At 28.3% G+C, this 27632-nt stretch overlaps 6 protein-coding genes across 12 annotated transcripts; 2 read left to right on the top strand and 4 right to left on the bottom strand.

The window, feature by feature from the left end:
• Window positions 1-95: 95 nt before the first annotated feature.
• On the bottom strand, window positions 96-3351 carry LOC122514293 (dual specificity mitogen-activated protein kinase kinase 4). Its single transcript, XM_043631027.1, has 9 exons — window positions 3017-3351; window positions 2763-2834; window positions 2563-2677; window positions 2258-2353; window positions 1994-2171; window positions 1773-1892; window positions 1396-1695; window positions 1095-1321; window positions 96-1001 (listed from the first exon to the last, which is right to left on the bottom strand). Exons 1-9 carry the CDS (start codon window positions 3057-3059, stop codon window positions 836-838), a joined length of 1317 nt encoding a protein of 438 aa, XP_043486962.1. The 5' UTR covers window positions 3060-3351; the 3' UTR covers window positions 96-835.
• A 104-nt stretch (window positions 3352-3455) lies between these two features.
• LOC122514277 (RAD50-interacting protein 1) lies at window positions 3456-7033 on the top strand. 2 transcript variants are annotated; one of them, XM_043631008.1, is made up of 12 exons: window positions 3456-3956; window positions 4046-4284; window positions 4362-4535; window positions 4604-4738; window positions 4818-5079; window positions 5215-5440; window positions 5556-5721; window positions 5796-5961; window positions 6037-6257; window positions 6363-6528; window positions 6613-6746; window positions 6832-7033. In XM_043631008.1, the coding sequence occupies exons 1-12, from the start codon at window positions 3831-3833 to the stop codon at window positions 7013-7015; spliced, it is 2199 nt and encodes a 732-aa protein (XP_043486943.1). In that variant the 5' UTR covers window positions 3456-3830; the 3' UTR covers window positions 7016-7033. The 2 variants fall into 2 exon arrangements, with proteins under 2 accessions (XP_043486943.1, XP_043486951.1); XM_043631016.1 differs by lacking the exon at window positions 3456-3956 and having other exon boundaries at window positions 4197-4284; window positions 4349-4535.
• A 62-nt stretch (window positions 7034-7095) lies between these two features.
• LOC122514255 (WD repeat-containing protein 81) lies at window positions 7096-15119 on the bottom strand. 4 transcript variants are annotated; one of them, XM_043630994.1, is made up of 22 exons: window positions 14584-15119; window positions 14348-14507; window positions 13985-14240; window positions 13710-13872; window positions 13192-13605; window positions 12927-13127; window positions 12678-12823; window positions 12420-12604; window positions 11758-12338; window positions 11266-11687; window positions 10875-11168; window positions 10639-10799; window positions 9863-10564; window positions 9613-9788; window positions 9233-9531; window positions 8963-9134; window positions 8720-8894; window positions 8307-8614; window positions 7934-8227; window positions 7706-7855; window positions 7505-7611; window positions 7096-7427 (listed from the first exon to the last, which is right to left on the bottom strand). In XM_043630994.1, exons 1-22 carry the CDS (start codon window positions 14803-14805, stop codon window positions 7181-7183), a joined length of 5835 nt encoding a protein of 1944 aa, XP_043486929.1. In that variant the 5' UTR covers window positions 14806-15119; the 3' UTR covers window positions 7096-7180. The 4 variants fall into 4 exon arrangements, with proteins under 4 accessions (XP_043486929.1, XP_043486919.1, XP_043486909.1 ...); XM_043630984.1 differs by having other exon boundaries at window positions 8307-8894; window positions 11758-11846; window positions 11934-12338; window positions 14584-15118; XM_043630974.1 differs by having other exon boundaries at window positions 8307-8894; window positions 14584-15118.
• Window positions 15120-15529: 410 nt separating this feature from the next.
• LOC122514208 lies at window positions 15530-18871 on the top strand. The gene is made up of 2 exons (XM_043630884.1): window positions 15530-16187; window positions 18428-18871. The coding sequence occupies exons 1-2, from the start codon at window positions 16134-16136 to the stop codon at window positions 18722-18724; spliced, it is 351 nt and encodes a 116-aa protein (XP_043486819.1). The 5' UTR covers window positions 15530-16133; the 3' UTR covers window positions 18725-18871.
• A 407-nt stretch (window positions 18872-19278) lies between these two features.
• Window positions 19279-22450, bottom strand: LOC122514168 (NEDD8-activating enzyme E1 regulatory subunit). Of its 2 annotated transcripts, none has more exons than XM_043630845.1 (8): window positions 22390-22450; window positions 21295-21459; window positions 21036-21207; window positions 20444-20939; window positions 20220-20353; window positions 19924-20126; window positions 19669-19805; window positions 19279-19596 (listed from the first exon to the last, which is right to left on the bottom strand). In XM_043630845.1, exons 2-8 carry the CDS (start codon window positions 21311-21313, stop codon window positions 19366-19368), a joined length of 1392 nt encoding a protein of 463 aa, XP_043486780.1. In that variant the 5' UTR covers window positions 21314-21459; window positions 22390-22450; the 3' UTR covers window positions 19279-19365. The 2 variants fall into 2 exon arrangements, with proteins under 2 accessions (XP_043486780.1, XP_043486771.1); XM_043630836.1 differs by lacking the exon at window positions 22390-22450 and adding an exon at window positions 21663-22364 and having other exon boundaries at window positions 21036-21218.
• Window positions 22451-25212: 2762 nt separating this feature from the next.
• LOC122514182 (F-box/SPRY domain-containing protein 1) lies at window positions 25213-27417 on the bottom strand. 2 transcript variants are annotated; one of them, XR_006302991.1, is made up of 5 exons: window positions 26649-27342; window positions 26046-26319; window positions 25861-25951; window positions 25468-25732; window positions 25213-25367 (listed from the first exon to the last, which is right to left on the bottom strand). XR_006302991.1 is itself a non-coding variant. In XM_043630853.1 (5 exons), the coding sequence occupies exons 2-5, from the start codon at window positions 26951-26953 to the stop codon at window positions 25638-25640; spliced, it is 765 nt and encodes a 254-aa protein (XP_043486788.1). In that variant the 5' UTR covers window positions 26954-26995; window positions 27364-27417; the 3' UTR covers window positions 25618-25637. The 2 variants fall into 2 exon arrangements, 1 of the variants encoding a protein (XP_043486788.1); XM_043630853.1 differs by lacking the exon at window positions 25213-25367 and adding an exon at window positions 27364-27417 and having other exon boundaries at window positions 25618-25732; window positions 26649-26995.
• Between the last annotated feature and the right edge of the window lie 215 nt (window positions 27418-27632).

Genomic DNA, 27632 nt, shown 5'->3' with positions numbered 1-27632 from the left:
GATCGTTTTTATCGAGAAGATATCCGTAAAGGTGCAAATTACTGACATACGGGCTACATCCGCAGGTAGATAATATAGTAACGAAAAGGACGTTATTCTACTGCGAGTTTCAATGATTTATTTCTCTTGCATTACATCACTCCTACCACCGCATTGAACGTTTAATACTTAAACCTGTTCTAAGAAGACCACCGGCAATTGGGTGGAGTAGGCACCTTCTTCAGTACCTCCTTGACGAATTTACCTTTTATATTATTCTCCGTTGAACTCGTTATGCTCCTTACAAAAATCGTGGAAATGAAACGTTAGGCGAGATACAATTATATGTATATACACACGGTTATATCTACCAATATATTTATATGTATATACACATATGATCCGCGATGGGATCGAGTGAGAACCACGGCATTGCCAAGACGAAAAAGAATTTCATTCGAAACACAGGCAAGGCATTGTGACCTTTCGCTAAGGATGGAAGTTCCGGAGAAAAAGATAGAAACGTGTTCACGTAGTGATACACTTTCGTAACACGATCTTAAAAAGTTTAAAATTTAAGTCTTCCATTCAATAGGTTACTTACTGATAGAATGGCAAGTCAATTGTTGAAACATCCCTACTCACTATGCGTAAGAATATTCTTTGCGACACAGTATAGCTCTAAGCAAGATAGTGGCGCCAATAAATATCGTCATCAATGAATTTTACTAACTACACTAGATTCGAGTGCAGTGACCCGCTCTTTACAAGAAACCAGAGTGGGAGTTCAAATGACAATAAAAAAGAAAGAAAACCCAATGCTCCAAGAAGGGATGCACATTTTCGCCTATTCGCTTTAAGGCTGATTGGTGGTAAATGGTGTTACTCCATTGTTAGCCATATTGTCCAAAACGCCACTAATATATGCTGCAACGTCAATAGTGGCTTCTTCTGCTTTCCTAATAAATGTATGCTCCAACAACTTGTTATATTTCGGTCGCTGAGTTTCTTCCTTGATTAGACTAAAAAGCGAATAATACAAGATAAATATACACAATAAATATGTAGGATAATATCTTTTTATCATGTTAGAAAATTATATATAAAAGACATGCCATGTATTCACAAAGTTAACAAAATCCATAGTAAAATGATTTCCATTTTCGTTGGGAGATAGGCGAGGTGGATCACCCTGTACTACTTGGTAGAGTTGCTCAAAAACGGAGTTCCATTTTGGATAAGGAAAGTAACCAGTAGCAACCTCCATTAAAGTAATACCCAATGACCATACATCGCTTCTTACGTCATAACCCCTTGCCCGCTGAGGGTCTATCCTTTCCGGCTGAAACAATAATGACATAAGTCTGTAATAACGATCATAACTACAAACTAACGATTCATAAAATATACACTTACTGCCATATATGGTCTACAACCAGCATCCCTAGTTCGTGCGATAGAGTCTACTAGTTGTCCTGATATACCAAAATCGCAAAGTTTTATATTGCCACGGCGATCAAGTAAAATATTGCTAGGTTTTACATCTCTATGAATTATTTTCAATTTTTCTTTGAGGTAATTCAACGCTTTTACTGTAGCTACTGTAATTTTTCCTAAAATACATTCGGGTATCCTCTCATTTAATCTCTCATAGATGAATTTATAAAATTTGTCTAAAGAGGTGTCCATTAACTCCATACAAATCCAACAATCTCCCTAAATAATCACAATATAATAACATAATTAATAATTAACAAAATGAATACGTATACTAAACGTTTACTGAAACAAACCTCTTTAAATAAAGCTCCATAAAACTGCACAATGCAAGGGCATTCGTTGGATTTCATTACAACCTCCAAATCCATTAATAATTGCTTCTGTTCTCTTTCATCCACCGTTGAACGTATTCTCTAACCAAAATAATGAAATTTGCATATAAGATCTCGAAATAATGTAAAAATATTAATATGTAAATATTGTATAATTTCGAAAACAACAAAAATTTACATACCTTCACAGCCATAACAGTATTGCTTATCCTATGTATCATTTTATTTACAGTTCCAAATCCTCCTCTGCCAATTTCTCCTAAATCTTGAAGATCCTCGCTTGTGAAATCATATACCACATCTGGATTTAATTGCAATTTTCCAGTACTTTGCATAGACTGACACATTCGCAACTTATCTCTGTGATATTTAATCCAAATATATTATTATTAATTTTGCTAACGTTAACAATTTTAACTAGATTCCATAAAATTGTATTTCATTACCTTGCTTTATCAGGAAGAAAATCTGGCTGCAATACCATTGTACGTGGTCTAACTGGCAACTTAGGTAGAGGCAAAGGTAGGCTTGGACGCGATGATCTGTAATTATTTATTATAATATTAACATCTTATCTATATATGGATTACAACTGCAAATGAAATATTTTTTTTTGTTACAGATGACTCCATCCAACGTCAAATTAACCGCTGTTTTTATTACGAATGTTATTCTTTTCCTATCCCCTAGATAAAGTCCTAATGTTTTTAAATTTTACAAAGGAACATTTGTAAAAGTTGTTACTACATACACTGGTGGTCGTGCAGAAGTTCCAGTAGAATTTGTCTGAGAGGAATTAGTTGAATTAGCAAATGATAGATTAATTCCTTGCGTTTGAGAACTTAACTTCAGTTGTCTTCTTTTCTCTGATAAATTAAGATATCAATATAAATGAAAAAAAATATATGTATATGATTATTTAAAACTAAATGAATTAGATAAAATACATACCAGACATTTCATTTTGAATATCATTATTCGATCTAAAGTCCAGCCGTTGAAAATTAAATGATCTGCCAGAACCTAAAATATTTATCATACGATAAAATTTTAATAACATAAACATTATGAAAGAATCACAACAAAGTAAAAGTAAGTATACACATAGAACGATCAATTCACATCAGTAACAACAACGCTTAGGTTAGGATCAACGTATCCTCATTGATCCTCATACCAAATACTCATAGTTAGAATAAGAATACCTGAATTAGTTTGATTCGAGGAATTCCCTTGATTTTCTGCCATTTTGAAAGTTTTAAATATCTAGCCGTCTTACGTAGAACCACTTGTCAAAGGCGCTCCCCTTAGGAGACCTTTCCGCAAGATCTCAACAGTCTGGCATATGTTATCTGCGGTAGACGCACCATTTGTGCGGTTTTTCTATTCAAAGAAATCGCACGACAATTATATGCCTTATTTTTGATATATTCGTTTCGTTTAATTATCTCCACTGGTAGCGCGAATCTCGGAGAATCTCACTGTGAATATACCGCGATCATTTGTTCACTTGTCGGTATACATTGGACGGCGTTCGCGCAGTATCGAAAGAAACAAGGCGCGATTTTCATGAAAAGAATATTGATTGAATTAGCAACGATGATTGGATGAAAAATTAAAGTGATACGCGAATTCTATTGGTCAAGTAAAGATGTTGAGATTCATTCATTTCGTTACTATTAAAAATTTACTCGTATCGTGATTACTCATAATTATTTCTAAATAAGCAAATAATTCAATATATTTATTTATTAACATAGTTATAGGTTGGAAAAACACTTCATACATGTATATATTTTAATTATTAATTGTATCTATCCTGAAAAACTTTTCCATGTAATCATAATAAACTATGACAGATCGTTATTAAATGACAGATGTTATAATCTTATTTCAAAACAACAGTGTTATTATTACAAGATATTATGAATTATAATCGTGTAAATAATTAATATAAAATAGTTAATCTAATTTATTATTTGTAATTGTGAAAAAACACACATATGAGCTATTATCATAATGGATATAAAACAAAAAGTCATACAAAGATTCAACGAAAAGATAGGATCAAATTTGAAAGGACTTGATAATATTAAAAATTTCCATAAATGCCTCCAAGCAGAGAAGGATGACATTGAAAAATCTGTATGCATGAATTTTTGCAGTCTAAAAATATTAATGTTATTAAATATGTCCACGTATAAATAATGATTATATATATATTGTATTTACAGTTATCCATGGTCTCAAGCGAAGCACCTTCAAAAGTTAAAGCAGCTGTAGAGAATGTAGAACATGTTACTGTAGAGTTTGAGAAATTAAAAATGTCTGCAATAGAAATTCACAATAATATTCAAGAATCAATGAAAGAAAATAGTGAAAATTCTGAAGTACAAGAAGTTATTGATAAGATAGGTCAATTAGATAAGTGCCTATCATATCTAAATTTTATAAAATGTATTGAAGATATCAGGTAATAACAAAATATAGGAATAGTTCATATATATACAAAGACATTGATATAAACTATACTTAAGTATGTATTTTTAGTAATGAAATGGAAAATGCATTATTGTCGGCCGATGATGAATCTGTTATCACATTGTATACAAATCTTACTGAAATTAGTTGCCAATTACAAACATCGTCTTGTCATCACCTTGTAAATTATGTTAAAGAGACATTACATTTTTGGCATAATTTGATTAAAGAAAAATTATCAAAGTAAGTCTCTAAATATACAACATTTTCTTTTTAATTTATAACAGATAATACAAATGGCTTAATCATAGGGAATATAATGATGTTTTAAAAAGTTTGAAATGGCCTTTTTGTGGAACTAATGCACACACAATAATTACACCTTTACCTGAAACTATTACTAGATTTAAAATACTTACAGAATACCTGTTACATCTAGAACTACCGTATCCTTATCTTAATAAACGTGATCTATTTATTATTTTACATTTTTATATTATCTTTAGAACCTTAACAAAATAATAGAGATGAAACTGTAAAACCTGTGGTAACATCTGCTCTTCTGACTGATTTTGCACCTGTGTGCTTACCTATTACTTTACTAGTACGCCCATTGAGACAGAGGTTTATTTATCACTTTACAGGTAGTAAATTGACAAATCGGCAAGATAAACCAGAATGGTTTTTTACTCAGGTACTTACATGGATTAAAGATCATGTTCAGTGGGTACAAAAATATGTCCAACCTGTGGCAGATTCTACTGGACTCAGTCATATAAATGTGAAGGTACATGACTCTTAATATATAAATATATATCTATATACATGTATTTTAATTAACATATAAAAAAGTATATCTTTTTTATATTTATTATTTTATAATTGTAATTGATTAAACTCTATTAATATTTTTACATATTAGGCTGAATTTATGCGTGCTTTGGTACAATTAGCTGTTGAAAAATTACATACCGAATTAGCAATAGCACAATACGATGATGCTTTATTTGCCCATTTGGTAGATGAAGCTCTCGGTTTTGAAAGAGAACTTAGAGAGACACTATTATATCCTTCTTCTCAACCAGCTACTGTATTTGTATTAACTCAAGCTCATATATTTGTAAAATGGATTAATATGGAGAAAAAATGTAAGCAAGAATTATATTTACTTAGCTTTTGTATGTTTTAATAAATATTTTTAAGTATCATTTCATAAATTAAATTAAAATATATTTTATTTTACTATTTAACACACACACACAGATGCTACAGAAAAAATGGATGCAATATTAATTTCAAACACAGCCTGGGAAATTCTATTAGGACCTGATACTAATGACATGAAAGAAACAGAATGTGCTAGTGCTTTTCTTACACTTTTAACGACAATCTCCGATAGATACAAACATTTACCTCAACCTGGGCACAGGTAAATATATAATATTTAATATTTTCAGGAAAAAAACATGTAAAATTCAGTAACATAAATAATATTTTATATAGATTACAGTTTCTTGAATTACAATTAGAATTAATTGATGATTGGAGAGTAAGATTATTACAATTGTTACATGAAGATTGTGTAGATCCATTAGCATCTCTTATGCCATGTATACTCAATACATTACATTATGTTGCTAATGTTTTGGAGGAATGGGGTGTTACTGTGGTATGTATAGTAATAATTAAAATAAAATAGAATATAATTCTACTTATTTACTAGAAAATGCTGTTATATACATAGCACTTTTTGCAACTTCATTTCTTCAAAAAACAATTTGAAGCAGTAGAGTGTGCTACAGATGAAGGTAAAGATGTTACTGAACATATTGGAGAAATAGAAGGAACAGTATTTGATGAAGCTGTTGCTTTATTACGACGACTAGAAAAAGAGTTAGTTAATGAAATCAGTGATTCAGTAGCTTTGGATGTAAAAGCAAAAAGTAGACCTTATAGAACAGATAAGTACGTTTCTTAATTTTTAGAAAGCATATATGCAATAAAAACATTATATGTACTCGTTCAAAAATAAGTAACACTTTATATATAATGTAAACTTTTATTTTTTAGATGGTTTGCAATGCAATCTTCAAAAGAAGTTGCTTCATTATCAGTAACTCCTAGTGGTTGCCCTATGTTTCAAGAATTAGGAACAAGACTTCATGTATTACATGAAGCACTTACTTTACCATTATTTCATCAAGCTTGGAAACAGTTAGCTTTCCAATTTGATCAGGTATGAATATTATAGCAAACATGTATTTTAAAATAATAATAATAATATTTTAATCAATAAATATGAGATATATTTAATTTATAGTTTCTCTTAGAGGAGGTTGTTTTGGTAAATCATTTTAATACAGGAGGTGCAGAACAATTACAATATGATATTTTTAGAAATTTATTCCCCCTTTTTGGCTTATATATAAACAAACCAGAATCGTTTTTCCCATTGTAAGTTTGTTTGTGAATTTTCAAGATATGCTAAAAATATATTTAGATATAGAAAAAATTAAATAAATAATTAATTATTTTTCAGAATCAAAGAGGCTTGTGTTTTACTTAATATATTAGTAGGATCTGCAATGTTACTTCTAGATGCACTCAATGCAAGCGATGAAGATACAGCAAAGGAAATACTCGCAGATGTTGGTGTTCATAAAATGTCACCCGATGTTGCTATAAAAATAATTCAATCAAGAACAGATGTGATCTATGAATAATAAATATGTTTTATTTAATATCTCTTGTAAAAAGTATATTTGTTATATAGATCTAAATTTTTAATATCAATTATTTTTTATATTCTTGCATCTTTGACATTTATTCAGCCTTTCTTCATATAGTTGGGTGTAATATCTCGACAATGTTATTCAATGTTACTAAGATCAACACAATAATGTTATCCCTCCATTATCTGCACCTAGCAGTAATAATCGATTAAGAGGAAGTATGGAAATAGCAGTAAGGACTCCTTTAAAGGCATCGGATTTGAGCTTTGATGAAGAAAATGGAGCATTCGCATCTATAGAAGTATAAACTCCTATCCGATTTGCTGTTGTTCCTATTACCAATCCTCGTTCATAAGTTGCCATGCAATGAACTGGTTCAGTAGTACCTCTAAAAACGTAAAAACTTATATTTAATAATATATAATATTATTTCCTAATATATTTTTGAAATTTCAACGATATTGAAATATATATATTTACTTCATGTGAAATTTCAGTTTACCATCCATTGCGCTCCACACTGCAATAGTTTGGTCTAATGAAGAACTAATTATAGTAGTTTCATTCACAGCTTGCAATTGCAATATCTGTAATAAAAAAATATATTAAAAATATATAAAAAATTACCATAATAAAATTTTAGTAAATAATATTTATGAGGATATATTATGTAAAAATTACCTCGCATTCATGTCCTTTCCAAGATGCAATAATAAGGCCGGTCCTAATATCTAAAATAGTTAAAAAGCCAGATGCTTGACCTAATGCAATCCAATGGCCACTAGGTGCAACTGCAATGCATCTGATCAAACCAGTAGGGTTTGTTAACACCTACAATTTAAAATGACTTTATTTATACATAAATGTAGAAAAAATATTTATATATGATTTGGTTATCACAATACTAACTTTCATTTCATTGACATATTGGAATGTTCTACAATCAATAACTCTTAAAGTAATATCAGTTGTTCCAACAAATAAATTAGTTGATGGAGAAGGACCTGCAGCTAAAGTATTTATAGGTGCTAGTCGATTATTTTCTGGACATCCCAATAAAGAACCCATGAAAGGATCCCAACAGTGAATGGCACCATCGCAAGTAATCGCATATCTTAAAGATTCTAGGAATGTCAATGCAAGAATAGATTTTTTATGACCAGTGTATGTGTACTGACATGATGAAACTGTACTTCCATCACCCTATATAATAAATTCATAAATGTTAATAACATATAAAATTAATGAGTATAAAGTATATTAAATAAATAAATATACTTGCTTGACTTCTTAAACTCCACAATTTAACAGTTTTATCTCTACTTCCACTCATAAAACTATTTTCATTATCTAAAACGTATAAGCATCTGATACTATTATTATGTCCACCAAAACTTTGGAGTTTTATCTGTTTTATATTAAATGCTGTTTCTTTGTCAGGTCTTCCAATTTCATGTTCCCAATATGCTAACCAATTTCCACGTAACTGTCTTCCACTAGACGAAGAATAAATTTCCTTATTTGGACAAATAGTTGTATCAGATGTTGATTGAGATCGACTGTCATCTTTCTGTATTTCAAACCTATTTCCTACCACAGATATATTCCCAAAACTATTTACATCCTTATCCAAAGATTCTATGCTTTCTGAAATACTATAATCTACTAGACATAGTGCACCATAATGTTCCGTACCAACATTAGGTGAAGACAATCGCGTTTCTTGTTCATATTCATGGCAAAGATTACGTATATGCTGATGATTTTTAAGAATGTGTTCCATTGCTTCAGAACTCATACATTTGTAAAATAGCATGTATGCTTTATGTGCAAATTCTGTAGTAAATACTTCTTTTAACTCTTCAAATGCCTAAAAAAATATTCAAGGGTAACAAAATTTGTCTGGTTGTAAAGAGTGCAAAACATTTATGTAATTACTTTATTTCTCTGAGGATCTGGTAAATTTGTATTGTCTACGACTGGTGGAGAATAAGATTCAGCCTCTACATTAAAACCATCCCATATCAGAGGAGAACCAGAAACACAAGTTTCAATAACATTCCAATCTTGAGGACTGCAATGACTTGTATCTTCGTTAGAAGTTTTTATTCTATAAAAAAGCATATCACAAATGCATATGACAATTCGTTACAATTTTATTTCTTGTAATTGTTACCAATAAATATTAAAAAAGATAAAATATTTTACCTTACGCCACTGTTGCTTGCGTGACTATAACTTAAATCTTTTAATCCAAGATCATCTGACAGACCTTCTACCTTAGTATTTTGACTGAATGATTTATCAAATGCAAGGAAAAACCGTTGTATTGGTACTGCTAAGTGGTTTTTTGTAACAGCGCTACCTAATCTTATACTTAGCATGATCATAGCTTCTAAACATTTATCAGCTAAAGCTGTACGGGCCATAACTCCATTAGGAAAAGTAAATCTCGTAGTAGATAATATACGAACAGTAGGATGCAAAATCGTCTTAACAATAGATTCCTATATGTTAATATAAAAAATAACATATTAATAACATAATAATAAATCTCATTCTTAATTACATCATAAAATATACTTTACATGAAGTGCATCCATTAAGGCAGAATCACTTAAGTATTGCGTGATATGATTGAGTAGGGCTAAACAAGAAAGGAGTCCACCTTCTAAATTTTGTGTTAATTTTCTTTTACATAATGTTAAAAGTTCTGCCATATGAGCAAAATATTGCAGAAGTATAATCTGTTCTCCGTATAATCCTATCAAAAGAGATGTTCCAATTAATGTATATGTCAGTTTGCAATCTGTTATTGCAATATATTCTTTTACAAACCTGCAATAGCAGTTAAACAATCTAATACTTTGGCAGCGTTATCATCACCTACTAAAATCTTCTTGTTCCAATCAATTCCTTGAACAGACGTTAATATAACATCATTTGAAGGTGTTAAATTTTCTTTACCAGCATAACATAAAGTAAGCATTCTTAATAAATTTCGTGATAAATATCGAGCTGTAAGTACAGGTCCAAGACGATGAGACAACCATATAACAGACTCAGCACTTATCTCTGATACTGTACATTCATTTCTTGCAGATCTTTGATATGCCTGATCATATTCATTATCAGTATTATTTAGCCCTGCTGTATTAGACTTATCATCCGTTAAGGTAGTTTGATTAACAGTAACAGGATTTGATTCTTCAGGATATGTATAACAAGCATTGTCAGAAACATTACTACCAAAATATATAGCTCCAGGTGTTTCATTATAAGAGATATCTTCATTAGAAGTTTTACTTCCAACATCACACCCTATGCTATTAACTTCTATCATAAGTTTTCCACTTCCTGAATGTTTTGGTATTGGAATTGTTGGTGATTTAGTTGAACTAGGTGGGGATATTTTGTTTTCTTCTTCATTCAAATCATCATTAAGATTTAAATTTAAATCTATATGTAAATCAATGTTATATGAACGACTGCTACTCAGAAAATTCCATGCATTTCCTTCTGTTTCCATGGCAAACATTTCTATAAAATAATTCAATATTATCATATCATTAACAGAATACAAACTAATAATTAAATATTTACAAAAAAAGTACCTTCAGCATCATTGTCAATTGCAGATTTGGTTTGAGAATAATCACTGGTTGCAGGTGCAGGTGAAGATGATATATTATGTTCTGAATCTGCAGAAGAATCTTCATCTAATGGTGATAAAACGCCTTCAATGTCACCACATGTTCCACTTAGATCACAACTCCTTTTTAAATATTATAATAATTAATAAATTATCTTTTATCACTCTTTAAAATTAAAATTATAGTAAAACACTTACTTCAAATTTCCTGTTCTATGCACACTTACACACGAACCTTGAACATAATCCCGATAACCCCCTACTGCTTCTACAAGTGACGTAATAAAATTATCTAAGAAACGTCGCAATCCTAATCTGACCATCAGTATTAGTAAAAAATTTCTATGATATAATAATGTTGTTCGAAATTTCACAAGTGTTCCAGGATGTAGTATATCTGCATGTGGTGAACTGTCCATAACAGAGCCATTTTCATACAATTTCATTATAGGTAAAAGAAACATATCTGCTGTTTCTTTTGGACCCAATGCTCTAGAAAATATATATTTATCAAATTAAGTATAAAATTTTTATCAATTTACAGATTACCAAAAACATTATACTACTAATTTACAAAAATTATGCTTACTTAGCAATAGGATCGAAAAGATGCCAAGTAGTCAATACTGCACTGTATGGTTCTTTCATAAGTTGCTGTATATGCGGTACTATTAATTGTAAACTACCTTCTTTAGCAGCACCAATATGCGGTAATAATTGTTCTAATTCTCTAGCTACTGCTTTCACTTTACATTCACTAATTTTACAAAGATATTTTATTTTTGTCTTAATTACAAAATCTGGATCCTCTTCAAATTTTAATACAAGATTTAGTTCACGGACTAAACTATTGTATTCCTGTATCATTTCAACTACATTATATAAATATTGGCAATATTTAGAAAATGGGAATAAACTACCAGAAAGTATAGGCTGCAAAAATTGATGAGCAGATGGTGGTGGCAGACCCATGTGTGTAATAGTTGGATATCGGAAGGACAACTCATTTACCTAAATAAAAAGGTATATATAAAACGTAATATTGCTCAAGAAATTAAACGTAAAATATTTTAATACTCACTTCTGTACTTTCAATATTATAGCTTTTTGGTACTACATCAACTTGTAGAAGTAAAGCTACAGCATTTCTTATGCACTTTGGTAAGCTATCTGCAGATAATTTTATAACATTCAAGCATGCACTTAATCTTAGTGCAAAAGATAATTTCTCAATATTCCATGTAGCTCGAAATTTACCAGAAAGAAATATTTCAACAATTAAGCAGCCTAATATTTGCTGTTCCTTTATGCGGCCACTGGCTACAATCTGTTTATAATTTATAGGAAAATCTTGTGAACCTATTACAGGTTTATAAACCTTATGACTAATTTTGTTTATGAAGGTATGCATTGTTTCTACATGCTGTATAGCTGCAACAGGATTGTAATCCTTTGGAAGAATTATCATTTGATTTGAAGTTTTGTCTGATTTAGTATTATCTTCTACTGTAAGAAGAGAACCTCGTGAACGACTTAAAAATCGACTTAAAGCTAGAGGCGATGATCGTGATGTATTTGATATTGTTACTGGAAGTTCTTCTTCTTCTAATCCAGAACTATGGCCTTCATCGTCACTAGTTTTGCCTCCAGATGTATCTGTTCCTATTAATTTTTATTATTTTTATTATCTATCATTAATTATATAAAGATTAAACCATTTATTAAAAAATATAAAATACTTACTTTTGCTAATTAATAAAGATGAACGTAAACGAGGAGGTACTTTACCCCAATATGGGGACGGCATAATTTTTTGTGGATGAGGTTGAGTAAATAGTTGCACAATACCAGAATTTGTTAAGGTGGTATGATTATCAACAAGTTGTAAACAAACATTTTTTGATTTTATCGCTGCAGAACCAGACAATCTATTGGAATATATATTATTTACTAAAAATCTCGTAATGCGTATAATAATTATAAGAATACAAAGCTATTTACTTGTAACCAAATGTTAGATCTATCCAATGATGTAATCTTTCTGATACATAAAAACTTTCTAAAGCTTCTCTATGTTTTTGGATAAAATCTTCTGGAGAAGTCGCCCAAGCTGGTATTTCTAAATCTGGTAAATCTTCATGAATGGACTGTAAAAGATACAACATCATGTTCATAAAATAATGACACAGATATATTTTATTGATATTTGTTCAAATATTATTGTGAAAAGTTGAATTTTTATAAATTTACCTTAAAAACACTTGCATCGATAAAAAATTGAGGAATACATTCATCTGGACTCCAATCATGTAATCTTTGAATCGATGCAGGATATTCTCCTGGTACCCACAATGGTCGTACGTGTTTGCAAAGAACAGATTTATCATAACGACGAGAAAGGTACACATAATATGTAATTTCCGATAATACATCCGATACATGATGTCCTACCTAAAAATATATATTTTCTTTTATATTTCTTTCAAAGAAATTAATATTTATACGTCTTATTTACCTCAGAGGATTGTGAATCAAACGTAAGATCTAATTGTCTATCTCCTTTGTTTAATCGAAACTTGGATTTTGTTAAATCTCTCCAATTACCACCGCATCTTGATGTAAAATCTGTTACCCAAGGCATAACATGGTGACAACTAGGATCACCATACTTTCTACCTGCTAGATTGTTAAGAGCAGTTAAATAGTCAAAGTTACTGATGTTGTTGTACACCCACATTTCACATAACTTCTCAATACTCTCATTTATACCAAATTCAGGACTACCATATTGTATATTTTTATATAAATTTAAATCACGTTTTTTACTATATAAATTGTGATTTTTTTCTTTATTTGTTTCAGTGGTAGTAAAATTTTTACAATCTGGTTTTGGCTTTAAATAGATATTATCACTTAACTTTGGTATTACCTATATAAATATAAATTTAATTATTGCTTTTATAGTATAGCTTTTAATAAATAGTAATACACTCGAATAAAATGATAATGCATTAAATAAAGATATAATTTCACCTGAATAGTAAAATTTTCCATAAGCAAAATATCACTAAGTGTCACTTCACCTAATACTAATCCAAGATCATGTAAATCTCTAGATAATCTCAATAGTTGATAAATTAAAAACAATGGTTTTCCATGACTTGTACTCAAGGCTGCTGGGCTATACATTACACATCTGAAATTTATATTACATTAAATAATAATTGTAAAAGATAGATGACAATTTTATAAATTATTAAAACACTTATTGTTTTAAATTATGTTAATATTGTTGTATAAGTACTTACTCTCTGAGAGAATATTTTGCAGTTTGTTCATAAAAAATTATGAAAGCATTAATTGTTTCGACAGCAAAAAGTGCTGGAAGAAGATTGCAATGAGATTCGGTTGTTAGGCCAGATGATACTGAATAAACTATTTTATCTTGTACATGTATTAAACTGCAACCATATACTCGTGCTATTACTTCTTGCATAATAGTTACATCAGTTGTATTAAAAGTTACAATAGATTGTTCTTTCTGTTCAATAGTACTCCATGGATCTGCTCAAAAATAAAAATTTATATTTTTTAAATCCTTACAAAAATAATATCAAAATGACAATTATGGACTAAAGATATAAAAAACCATTTTATTTAAAAAAACATACTATAATATTTTTTATAAGATTCTTTCCATAAATTGCGATAGTTGGTTTCTGAAAGATAATGTAATAACTGTGAGAAAGTCAGCTCTGTTTGAGTTTTGGTATTAATTGTACGTCTTCCTCTAGGAAGAGGAATAGCATTTTTATACTGTTTTATATAGACCTAAAATCGAAATAAACATTAATAACTTTGTTTAATGAAATCTGAAAAAGGAATAAAAGAAAATTAATGAAAATACTTTTGCATAAATTCTAGTCCAGTCAGATCCCAATTCTTCTAAGGTAGGTTGTGCTGCAATTTCATCCAGTGTGAGTTTATCATGAGTGATAAACGATATTGGTCCAGTATTAAAAAAACTTGCCAACCAATTTCGATGCACTGTCAAACTAATTCTATTATCTATAACTTTCATATATTTTATTGGCACATCAAATTCTGCCTTAATCACCTCCATTTCCATTTCTTTTATAGTACAATTGTTATTTCACTCATTTTCGTATTATTCAATCATCATGAATAATCATTATTTTCTTTTATCTCACTCTTTTTATATAAAAACTTATAATTCACATTTTTATTTACTAATGTTTTCATAGGATCTAATGTCAAAGACAGCTGATCGTAAGAAAAGGTTAATGTCGTTTTAGCCGTTCGTTTTTTATGGTTCATGGACGTTTATATTCATATTCGATCTTATCCGTTCGAGTTGTCATATATCGATCGATCTCATTATCGATAGATACACAAAATAAAAATTATTCGAATACTTAAATAAAAAGTACGCTATTAATATATATATAAAAAAAAAGATAAAGAAACTGAATGTCTTTTCTCAACTCTAATACAATAGCAAATTATAATATTGTGCAAGAAAATAAATTGTATGAAGTACATTACAATCATGTTTTTGATTGGTTACATAATTTACCCGCGATAATTATGCATTTTATGAATTTTGTTGTCAGTTTACAAGAAACATATTACAGCGCCTACGCTGGTAAAAACTGGAATTATATTCTGTCAAAAGATAATCAGTAACGTATCTACAGAAAACGATACCCCTTACTTTTCTTTTTAGAAATTTTGAATTTTTCAATATATCGTATATGTAGAACTTTCACAATCTAAGGCGCGGCATGGAATGTCATTGAAGAATTCAATATACACTCGAAAAGTTAACGTGTCCATTTAGCGTGTATAATCACAATTCAAGAGACTAAAAACATTATTAAACACGATTTCAACGTAATGATTATTGTTAATATTTCGATTCTACACGTGCTTCAAATATAAAGTTTCATAAATTGAAGTCACTTTGCTAATTGTGAATTAAACGTTCAATGACCGCGTTCCTTATAATTTAAACAAAAAAGCGGGAAATTTAAAAAACGCGATGACAAAAACCTGTTCAAAAGAAGTGATCAAAGTATTGCATTGTATGTATTGCGTCAATAAAACGAAAAGAAAAGGATCAAGATTTTCACAATAATGATTTTGTAATATGTGGTATTCAACAGGTTGTACGATTCAGTAAACGAATAGTAAGAGTAAAGGATATTGGTTGATGAAAGCCTTTTGCGATATTCTTATATAACGAGATAATTTTGAATATAATGATAGTGAATAATAAGAAAATCGTGTAAATCATTGAAGCAACTGATTTATGATCCTAATCGATATTCACGTTAAGTCTAATGTAAAAATAAATTAATAATATTTACGATCTTCAAATAAAGGCCATAAAAAATGTTGTAAATAATTTACGCAATAATGGACTAATTCAATGGAATGAAAATGAAGTGTTTCAGGACTTTTTTTAAACGTACCTGGCATCCGCAACAGGTAAGATCGACATATATTTAATATTTATTTCTATTTAATTTCCTGTTCTTGTTTATATTTTGAAAATAATATATCCTATAATTAAATTATTTTTAAAATCGTAATAGAATAATATTCTTATGATTAATGATTATACCAGATGTTTATAAGGCAATTTATATAAATGTGTGTGCTATGCATGGCTACACGCCACAAGGTCACAACAAACAGGGAATTCACATATGTTAGATGAATAAATATTTCTACCATGAATATTTTATCGTGAACGCATCGTTGCGACGAAGGAAAACTAATTAGATTCAATCGTTTTGGAACAAGCGTTCGATTCAGGTGCAAAAATTAAACAGTACAATCTTATTTATAATAACGTTATCGCGAACGCGCAACTTTTAAACGAATCTACTTTTTTTATTGTTAACCAGTTGATCTCTAATTGATTTGTAGTTTTCAGTTGAATCCTTTACGCGTTTATAAGAAAAAAGCCTATATTACGGAAACTTAATATTTATCTATATTTAATCCAATACACATACGTCTAAAAAGAAAACATAATTGATAAAGAGGTACCAGAGGTCGAGGCAGATAAGAATTATTAGACTGCTAACAGTTGCTCTCAACTAAAGAATTTTAGTTTTCCAATCACAGTGATCAAAGCTTATAATCACATTTTTTAATTTAATTTTTTTAGTTATAAGTACATTTTATATCTGTAATTCGATAATGTTTTTCGTGACTACAGTAAATTGATCTTAATCTTCAAACTATAAAACAAATAAAATTTCTACAAAAAAATGTGAACATCGTTATGATGCTAACGTAATAAAAATGTGATTTTAATATGAATCGATATTTATCTCTACCGTTTGAGTAATTACTACGTGATCGGTAAATTAATGGAGGATTTAACGGAGATTGTCATCGTGTTTTTTTTTCTTTTTTATTAAAATGTGATATAGGTACGTGAAGAAATATAAAATAGAGGACAAGATGTATCTATTATGATTTATCTCATTTTTTTATAAACACGTATACACATGTTTAAAAAAAATGTGAATGTATATTTCCTCGAATAAAACGATAAAAAACTTTCGATTAATTATTAAAATTAATAGATCGATTTATTTTTAACATTATTTATTGATAATGGTTATACCGAATATATAAATGATGTAATATAACAAAATATAAAAAGGTCCTAATCTTCTCTTTTTCTTTTTTTCGAAATGTAAATTTATTTTTTATATAGGCAGAATAAAATGATAACGCATAAGAAAAAATATAGCCTTGAACAAAAAAGATCGATTTCATTTTGACATCGTAATAGATCTTACAAATGAATACCTATCGAATTTTTACCGACTTTCGGAGATTATATTCCTAGTTCTAGTGAACATAATAAGCCTTTCAAGTAATATTTAATGATATTTCAAGGTATTAGCAGTTTTAAGATATAAAATTGGCATATCTATCGTTCACGAAATTTTAATGCAAATTGCAAATAATGTAAATATGTAAAATCCTAAGACTACACTGCTGACGTTAGACATCATAATTTTAAATGTCTTTCTTGATAAAAATACTTTCCATTGTATTCTTACTATAAAATTTATTCAATGACGCACTAATGCATAATAATTATTTAACTTTTAAATCGATTTGTAAATTGATTACTTCGTTGAAATAGAACTTTATTTACAGTTAATGACTATATCGTCATCTAAAACTGCGTGGGATTACCCATATTTTGACCCGACGAAAATAATGACTTCGATTTATCAACCGGCACCAATTCCTGAAGAATTTCTTCCTCGAAAAAAACCAATTCCAGATACCCACGTAATCCTATTACCTCCTTTCATTTATGATTCTTAGATAATCATTACAAATTGTATTCTTGTATAGCTATTCACGTAATATCGTTATTGAAAAAAAACTTGTTTACATATCTCTCTTATTTGTTTTCTATTTTTAATTACAGTCTATATATAAAAAAAAGAAAAAAATTTAACATTTTTTCTAAACTAAAACTAAAATATAAACTAAAAATAATATAAACTAAATAAATATAAACTGAAAATAGCTTAGGCGTTTTATGTAACACCTATAATCCTATAAATAAAACTTATTTTAACATCTTTTTTAGTCTTCCGCAAAAAAAATAAAGAATTTATAGACAAAATATGTATTTAGCTACTTTCTAACGAATATTAGGGAAATATTTATTATTCTTCTTTTTACAGATAAACAACAATAATTCGTCAATATTTGAAAGTATTAAAACAAATGTTCAGAATACCAATGCAATGGAATTAAAAGAAATGGACGTGGTCGCACCGACACAGAGTGTCGCAACATTGACAGTTGTGCAACCAGGAAGTATACCATGTCAAAACAGTGGTTGCAAAAACTGGGGAACCCATGGTATACCAGAAAATCCCTGGCATGAACTCAAAACTATATTTCTTGTTTCTATTATTGTTACTTTAATTTTCTGGATAGTGATTTATGCGTTACTAGCACAATATCAGATATTCTGATGAACAACATATGGGAACATGAACAGCATGGACAAAATCTAAATTGATTTAGGTTCTTTGTACAAAAAAATACTTAATTCATGCGATCAAAAAAGAAGATTAATCTGACGTATAATTTGACTGTATATATTGATTATTAGAAATAATTATTTGATATATTTATGTATATAGTTATGTAATCATTAGATTTTAATATAATATTCATAATCAGTAATTTCAAATGATTTTGAAATAATTACTTTTTATAATTATAACTATAAACAAATGTATATCTTTGAAATATAGAAATAGATATGATTTTTTCGAGTTAGATATATTTTCCCATAATAACAAAATACACATTTTTTCAAAAAAAAAATTGAATACCTTTAATTAATGTATTAAAAAAATATATATACATAGATACTTCTCAATAATATCTGTTCTTGTAAAATAAGTTAATTTAATAGTAAATTTATATCTTAATAAATTTTCGTCAATTCTTTAAAGAAGGTGTAAAAGTTCGGTAAAAAATTTTTAAACGCGCGTGTCTGGTGACAATTAAAATATAAAGGTAACACTTAACTACAAAACTGTATTCTTCAATTAATACAGATGTATATTTATATATATGTATATGCGTGTGTTTAAAATAGTTATTTCTAAACAAAAAATGTACTAGAATTTGATGTCACAGCATCATAAATAAAAGTGTTATGAAGAGGCTTATACTGTTTCGTAATAAATTTAATAGTTTCTTGAGCAGCCAATCCACCCAAAAATGCAGAAACCGAATGTAATTCAGCGCCACCAAATCGACAAAATTCATGAACGTAATCATCTTTTGCCAACGATCCACACCCCCATTCACTTAACAATTTTGTAATACAAGCCTATAATATAATTAATATTGCATTTTTCTCGTAATATTATATCCTATGCTGAATTAAAATAATGTTACAAACCTTTAATTTCACAATATCAGGCTCGACTTGATCATCAAACTCACCCGGATATGAATTATATTCTGTTTGAAACTTTTCAACTCCTCTAAGTACAACATAATACACCATTAAACTTTCAGGATTCTCCAAATTGTCCACTAAAAAAGTACATATAATGATTACATCTAATATATTCTTGTATATCATAAAAGTGATATCTTAAAAAAGTTAAAAATAAAAACATAAAAAAATATATTTTTTTTCTTTGTTGCTTACCTATATTATTTGTATTAATAATTTTAGGATCATATTCATCAGCTATACAAGTTCCTCTCTCTACATAAATATCTACAGCATATTTACAAAATAATTTAACGTCTTTCTCAGATATTGAATCTGAAGATTTACCTAGCTGTTGTAGCAATTGTAGTGTGCGTCTCCACACTGCTTCTACATCAGCTAATGCTTGTTTGTGGTAACTAAAAGTAGACGAAACCAAAACTAATATTATAGATATTATGTGATTATTCAAAAACACTATATTAATCAATTATATTCGTTTAAAATCATACATTTGCTGTAGAGTTATATATTTCTCTGTATCAGCTGTCATATCTGGTAAAGTTCCTTTTAACGGTAACGAACCACAACCTTCATTATCAACAAAATCTCTTACTGCTTTAGCAATGATCCAAAATGGACTGCTCTAAAATACATTAGGACATCAGTTAAAATATTTTTATTGCAGAATTTAAATTAATAGTAAGTTCAAAAGAAAAACTTTTTTTAATAATACCTTTGCTGTTAGATTTATACAACATTCGTCATTTAAAATATTTTTAACTCTATCAGGAACTTCAATACAACTTATACATGTATTTACAGCTTTAATCGCTTCTTCAAAATTTTCTTCAGTATTTAATACGTCTTGTTCATCTTTTCTCATTCCTTTTTTAATCATTTCTCTCAATAGTTGTTTGTCTTTGTAAGTCTTTGGCAAACTTCCATGATTCAAAATCCACTTTGATAAATACTTATATAAAATAACAACATATGGCATATGAGAGTGATCTTTGAAGCTCAATGTGTCAAGGTCGATAGAATCTAAGTGCTTTTTTAAAGTTCCAAAAGGTTTATGCAAACGTAAATCTGGTGTCTCGTTATCTGGATGTGTCTCCACTATAGTATGTTCTTTTACTTGAATTCGCATATAAGCAATGAAGCCTATACTCCTACATACTATTAGGGGAATATTTAGCTCCCAAAGTCGTCTTGACAAAAGGACTAAGCACCTAGAAAAATTTTTATAAAAATTATATAAAAAAAAAAATATTTTTTCATTAATTATTTAAGTACCTAATAAGTTAATTTTTTAGTGTAATACTTACTTTTCTGTTAATGAAGTAGCAACTACTACTGTAAAGTTATTTAAAAAATCCGGACTATTATATAAAACTTGTTGTGGTTCTTCATCAATATAATCACCTCTGACATCAGGATTTAACTCTAATAACATCTGGGTCGCAACTTGAGCCCTTGATTTTCCAACGCTATCTGCTTCTAGAAAAAAGCTAAACAGATAAATCCAATGAATGAATAAAAAGAAAAAAATAGAATTTAAATGTACATTAAATATTTGTCACGTACTTTGCTCCAATATCTTCATTTGTTATTTTTTTTCCATCCACAATAGTAAATGCACCAATGCCAGGAAGAACTAATGATTTTAAAATTTCAGTTCCCAATCCAGTAGCATTTATAAGACAAATATGTGCCGCTTCTAAATAAGCTTGACCATGATCTCCCCATAACCTAAAAATTTGATAAAACATAATATAATGAATATATGAAAGTAAAGATAAAACGTATACAATAAAAGAAAAATATAAGAAATATGTGTATGTTGGGTATCTATATGTGCATATACGTAAATATGGAAGAAATACAAATTTTAAATGAATTATGAAAAATTTGTTTATAATATTTAACAAATTTTACAGTTATTTATTAAATACCTCAACTGTCGATCATATTTTCTATTTCGTTCTGATTGTTCAGGAGATTTAGGGGCTGGTGATGCCATAATGACAATTTCTTGAAAATTATTTCTTTCTCAAATATTTTCAATGCATATAGATACAATATTCATATATATTATGAAGAATTATAAGATTTTGGAAAATCCATTAAATAACCATATACACATGCACTTCACTTTCAGAGCTTAAGAATTTAATAAGATGTTTATATATAAATTTAATGTATTTTACACTCGGTATTTCAAGTTATGAAAACTTTATAGACAGTCATCAAAGTATCATTCAAAATATCATTTCTTGAAACTAATCCATAAAACAGGTTTATAAACTATGACGCCATACTTTTCAACGATTTATTTGTACAAAAGAAAACACACATTTTTTTTATTGCTGATTGCGATAAACTACACGTAGCGACATCTTATAAAGAGTCATATATGATATATTCAAAAAATTGTCATTGAGTGGCATGAACACTAATCTTATTGGAGTATGTATAAAATATTTCATAAACTTATTATGTTTCATTAACTTATAATGTCATTAACTAAAATTAAAAAATAATTTACATTTCTCAAATGTGTGCGTATATATGATTAATGTTATTACTCTATTTATATAGTCATATATATATGTAGCATTACTTTGTGAAATCCGTAAATTCGTGAAATGACTAGTTAAACCCTAAAATAACTATACTGACCTGTTTCAATATGAAAGAAATCAGAATTTCATACTTCAACAAGTTAATATATGAATTTACAAAAGATGAGTAGTAAGATATAAAATTGTAATTTGATCTGTAGATTAGATCCGATAAAATAGCATTAGTTTTCAAAGTACAAGGAAAAAAAAGAACGAATAAATAAGAGCATTATTGTAGAAAGAAAAGCATACTTTAAAAACGGATCAAATTTCAATCTCATATTTTAACTATTTGCCTTTTGTGGATTCATATATAACCTCGTTATTTTCTAAAACTACACACACTAGTTTTAGTATATAATAAAATTATTTTTATATGTGCTTTTTCCCAAAAACGTCTAATTATTTCGGATAAAACTTAGAGTATCTCTCTACGATTTAATTAAATAATACAATTTAATCTTGATATATATAACTTTAGCTATACATATACATATACAGCGTGTGCACCTAACTGGTGGTATAAACATGCGGGGATGATTCTATGGTACATGAAAAACTAAATCGAAAAAGTAAAATAAAATTCGTTCGTATAAGGCTCTGTTTTCTAAGTATACCCGTACTTTTACAAATTTTCAAATTTATTTTTCTTGAAAACAAAACTTTATATGAAAAATTTTATTATATATTTTCGACTTAAAATTAGTTTTTCATGTAAAATCACCCCTACTCGTTTGTATCATTAGTTACAGGACACCCTGTGTAACTTACATACATCTATTCTGTACACATTTTTGTATAAAAATTTAGAAAAGCTACTTTTGACTACACTCAATAAATGTTATGATATCTCTCTCAGTAAAATAAATAAATAAATATATGTATATATATATATATATACACATTATAAATAATTTGGCTATAATAATTTCTAGAAGCAGCTTTTACTAAATTAAATATTAGTATTATCTCATAATAAAAATAGCATTGTTTCATAATTACTTAACAGAGACAAATAGTTTGTGATGACAAATCATGTATGTATTTAATACAAGAATTTTTACAATGTAGATGCTAAAAGCATATTAGAATCTTTTTTCAGATGTGAAATATTCTTATGCATTTAACCACAATAGTGGTATCAAATTTTATACATCATATTTACATTATGTTAAAACGGATTTTATGTAGCTTCTTTTTGGTTGCTGATATGAATAAAATAATTAAAATAATATAATACAATTTATCTAAAGATTTCATCCAAAATCATGTATAGTTTCTGAGGTAGAGGAGTGAACTTATTAACAGTTTGCTATGCACAATAAGCATTATCACATTCACAATCTGTTCATGTAATCTATTTTACTAACATTACTTCTTTAATTAAGTAATCATTCATTCTAGGGTATTCTATAGAAACTCAAAAGTATCACAAATTACACTTGTTTTATAAATTAATATTGATCTAAGGGTAGACTTTGAAAACTAATGGAAATATAACATTGTATTGTATTATATTATGGTATCCATTCATATTAATACTGTGTGAGCTTAAATAAGAATAAACTTAATTAAATAATACAAAAAATAAATAAATAAATACTACAGCCACTAAACATCATAATAAGATAAATTGCATAGATCAATGCAGAATATTTTCGTATAGAGAACTTTGTCCTTGCTTTTCTTTTTATCAAATTGTACTATATTAAATGGTGAAAAAATTTTTAAATTGTATAACGATATAGATGACCGTTAATATAAAATGGAATGTAGATATATCGAAACTAACGATTATGTAAATAGATAGGGCCAACTGTGATGGTGCTTAAACTTATTTGATAATACTTAATAAATATTAATTGGGATTAATATTATTTATGTGTTTACAAAATTCACATACATCCTAATCAGGACACATTAACACACTTTGCGGAAAATATGTTCATATGTAAATCTCATATTTTTTCTATGATATATATGCATGTATGTGTATATACAAATAGTTTACAGGCCATAAGAACTATAAGAGATACTTGTAATGTATAATTTTATAAACATACAAAGACCCTGAATTTATATAAGTTAAGGAATCGTTCTAAAGATTCATTATTTTAAACAGTTTGTTTTATTAAATTTCGTTTTTGTGAACTATTATGAAATTTGTATAATATTACAATACTTGCATACAGTCAAACAGGAAATAGTAAAATACATTCCTTGGGCAATGACTAGTGTATCTGATAACATAGATATTATAGTTATAATTAAAAAGAAATATACAAAATAAATTAAATAATAATATATTAAATATTAGATTCTTAAATTAAACTTGTATAAATAAACTATACATTAGTTTGTGAAAAACAAAAGTATTATATACACAAAGTCAGACTGCTTGAATAATAAATTATAAAACAATTATAGTTGTTCAATATTTGCACTATATATACGATATATAAAACAAGTAAATAATACTGATAAAATATATAAAACATACATATATTCTAGTATAAGTAACTTATATTAAATAAATAAAAGAAAATATAAATTATTAAATACGTAAAATAAACATAATAAATATACAGAAAAAAAAGGAAAATAAAGTTCAAATATAACAAATTTTTAAAAGTTAATAAATTAAAAGTTTAATATATGAAATTTTAATGCCATAATTTATAGTAAAATCAAATAAATGTAATATCTATGTTCAATGAATTGACCATATGCAAATATAAAAAATTAAGTGATATTTTAATTCGTTTCTAAAATTTGAATTAATTATTAAATATGCTATGTGATTTTTTTAGTAAATAATACACTTTTAGAAAAGTAAAATGTACTTCTTTGATGTAAGACAATTTTAAACCAATTGTTATTCGAATAAATAGTAATTTTAGTGTTTTATAAACTGGCCAAAATACGATAAAAATTTATATTAAATTCAGTTCCAGTATAATATTGAAATTATATGGTTGGAATTCATAAAAATACTTTTATCCTATATCATGATCATTATATGACCTTATAATGGATCTGATAAAAGAAAAATTGAAATAATTTAATGATGTTGTGCAATTTATAACACTCCATCTAAAATACAATATTAAAACTAACTATTTACAGTATTACCAACCACGTAATTTAGTAGGCACACATTCTCTAATAAGAGAATAATATCTTTTAGTGTGCTAGATCTACTGAAACGTAGATACGTCGATATAAGATGCCACAAGCTCTGCAGCAAACTGCAGAATGTAGTTTTGGATAAGTATTCAAATATATCTTTTTGTTGGAAGTAAAACGTTAGCCATCTAGAGGTGGCCCTATGTATACCATTGATATTTCTGAATTTCCATATACTGCAGAAACCGATGGATATAACCGTCTATCTGGTAGCCCTGTGCAGTTAGTTGTAAAATGAAATCTGATGCTGATTAATTGATAACAAATATAGAATGTTGTGTAAAAATTTTGTAAAATGATTAATCGTATTATAAAATAGTAACAAAAAAATCATAAGTAGTACCTCTAAAAGCTACACCTAGAAACTCATAATTCTTTTCAAATGACAATGTGTTATCATCACAGTCCAGTATGACTCTGATTTTTTCTCCTATCTGAAATTAAAATGATACATACAGTTTTATTAATTTAATTATTTATTATATCATTTTATTGATTTATTATAATCTGATTAAGAAGAACTTTCACCTGGTATGTTGGAGCATTATTAAGTAATGGATAACTCCCTTGTGCATTTCCATTGTGTAATAAATGATTGTCAACGAGATTCCACCCCCAAGAGTGTTCATCAGAACCAAGCAGAGCTACATATCCATGACATAACAAAGACGCCTCTTTTGTAGCTATACCTACAACAGCTACTGTACCTAATGGTCCTTCCCATATTACTTCCCATGCATGACGTCCATGCCGAAAACCTATTTTACCTCTACAAGCATCTGTGCTTTGTGCAACTGGATTCCTAAAAAAATATTTTAATTAATCTAATGATTAGTAATTCACGCATTAATACACAATGATAGTATAAAAATATAACTTTTTAAATAATGGCTTTGATATCACAATATAAAAAACCTTTTATTTAAGAATACTTATTTAAGCAAATATTCCATATTTCAAATTTCCCATGACAAATAAAAAATAAAAAGTAAACACTTGTTGGTTATTTGTTGATAATTCAAATGATACAGTTAAAGATCTACAAAGTGTTATAAAATAATAGAAGTGAAATAAAATAAATATTTAGTGATTACAAACAAGAGAATTCGATCATTTAATTAAAAAACATACCTATGCAATGTAAATCCATTGGACTTAATATAAACATTACGCGAACAATCGTTCGGATTCCAAGCATGATAATATGCTCGAAGCTTCGCTTTGTAAGTGGGTACCGATGATAATAAATCAGAACTAAGTGCCTCTTGAGCTAATGTTCTACTACAATGAATTCTCCATACATCGTTATTTTCATCTCTTAAAAATTTATACCACCTTTTACATACCAATGCACAATTTTTTAAAGTGTGCAAATCTAGATAAGAGAAAATCACTTCTAAGACACGATCGGACGCGTTCAATACAATACCGTCCATTTTGCCGGTTCTCTGTCAGCAGAGGCCAGCGGGTCAGCAGAGCTAGCAAAGGAAGAAAACATTTGTCGAAGATAATGGTTAAGCGCGTTTGCCACTTGAAAATTAGTACACTTTTCATGAGGGCGCTTTGTATCTGTATTTATTGTCACTTATCTCTACAATGCTTTCCATTAATCGTATCGAAACTCTCGAGTGCAGACGTCAAAAAATCGACATAACTCGAAATACGATTATTATTTAAATGGGAAGCACTAAATAGAGATTTAAATTTAAGCATCAAGCTAGGAACATATTCATTAAATTCAGAATATATTTCATAATAAAACAAATAGAGGAAGGGAAAGACAAATATTTTAGCAATGTTTTGTTTCTACGAAGTTCTTAAATGTATATGTAATAATAACATATACTTTAAGGATGTAAAGCCTTAGGTTATAACCAGGTTAAGAAGTATCTATCTTGATTAGAAATAAAAACATGATTACTTAGGTTTCTAAAATAAAGACTAAGAAAGACTAGGATAATAAAAAACTCTAGTAAAGCGTCCTAGAAAACTAACACTGCCTCTATCGAATAATTATTGCAACTTGCGTACGGTTTTGCTTGAAACTTGTACATCTGTCATATCTTCACTTTTACACAATGAGAGATGCCAATCTTCTTTAGAAATTTAATCTGT

Source organism: Polistes fuscatus, unplaced genomic scaffold (genome assembly GCF_010416935.1).
Source record: "Polistes fuscatus isolate 324 unplaced genomic scaffold, CU_Pfus_HIC Scaffold1, whole genome shotgun sequence".
NCBI lineage: Eukaryota > Metazoa > Arthropoda > Insecta > Hymenoptera > Vespidae > Polistes > Polistes fuscatus.
This window is presented reverse-complemented; position numbering and strand designations above follow the sequence as displayed.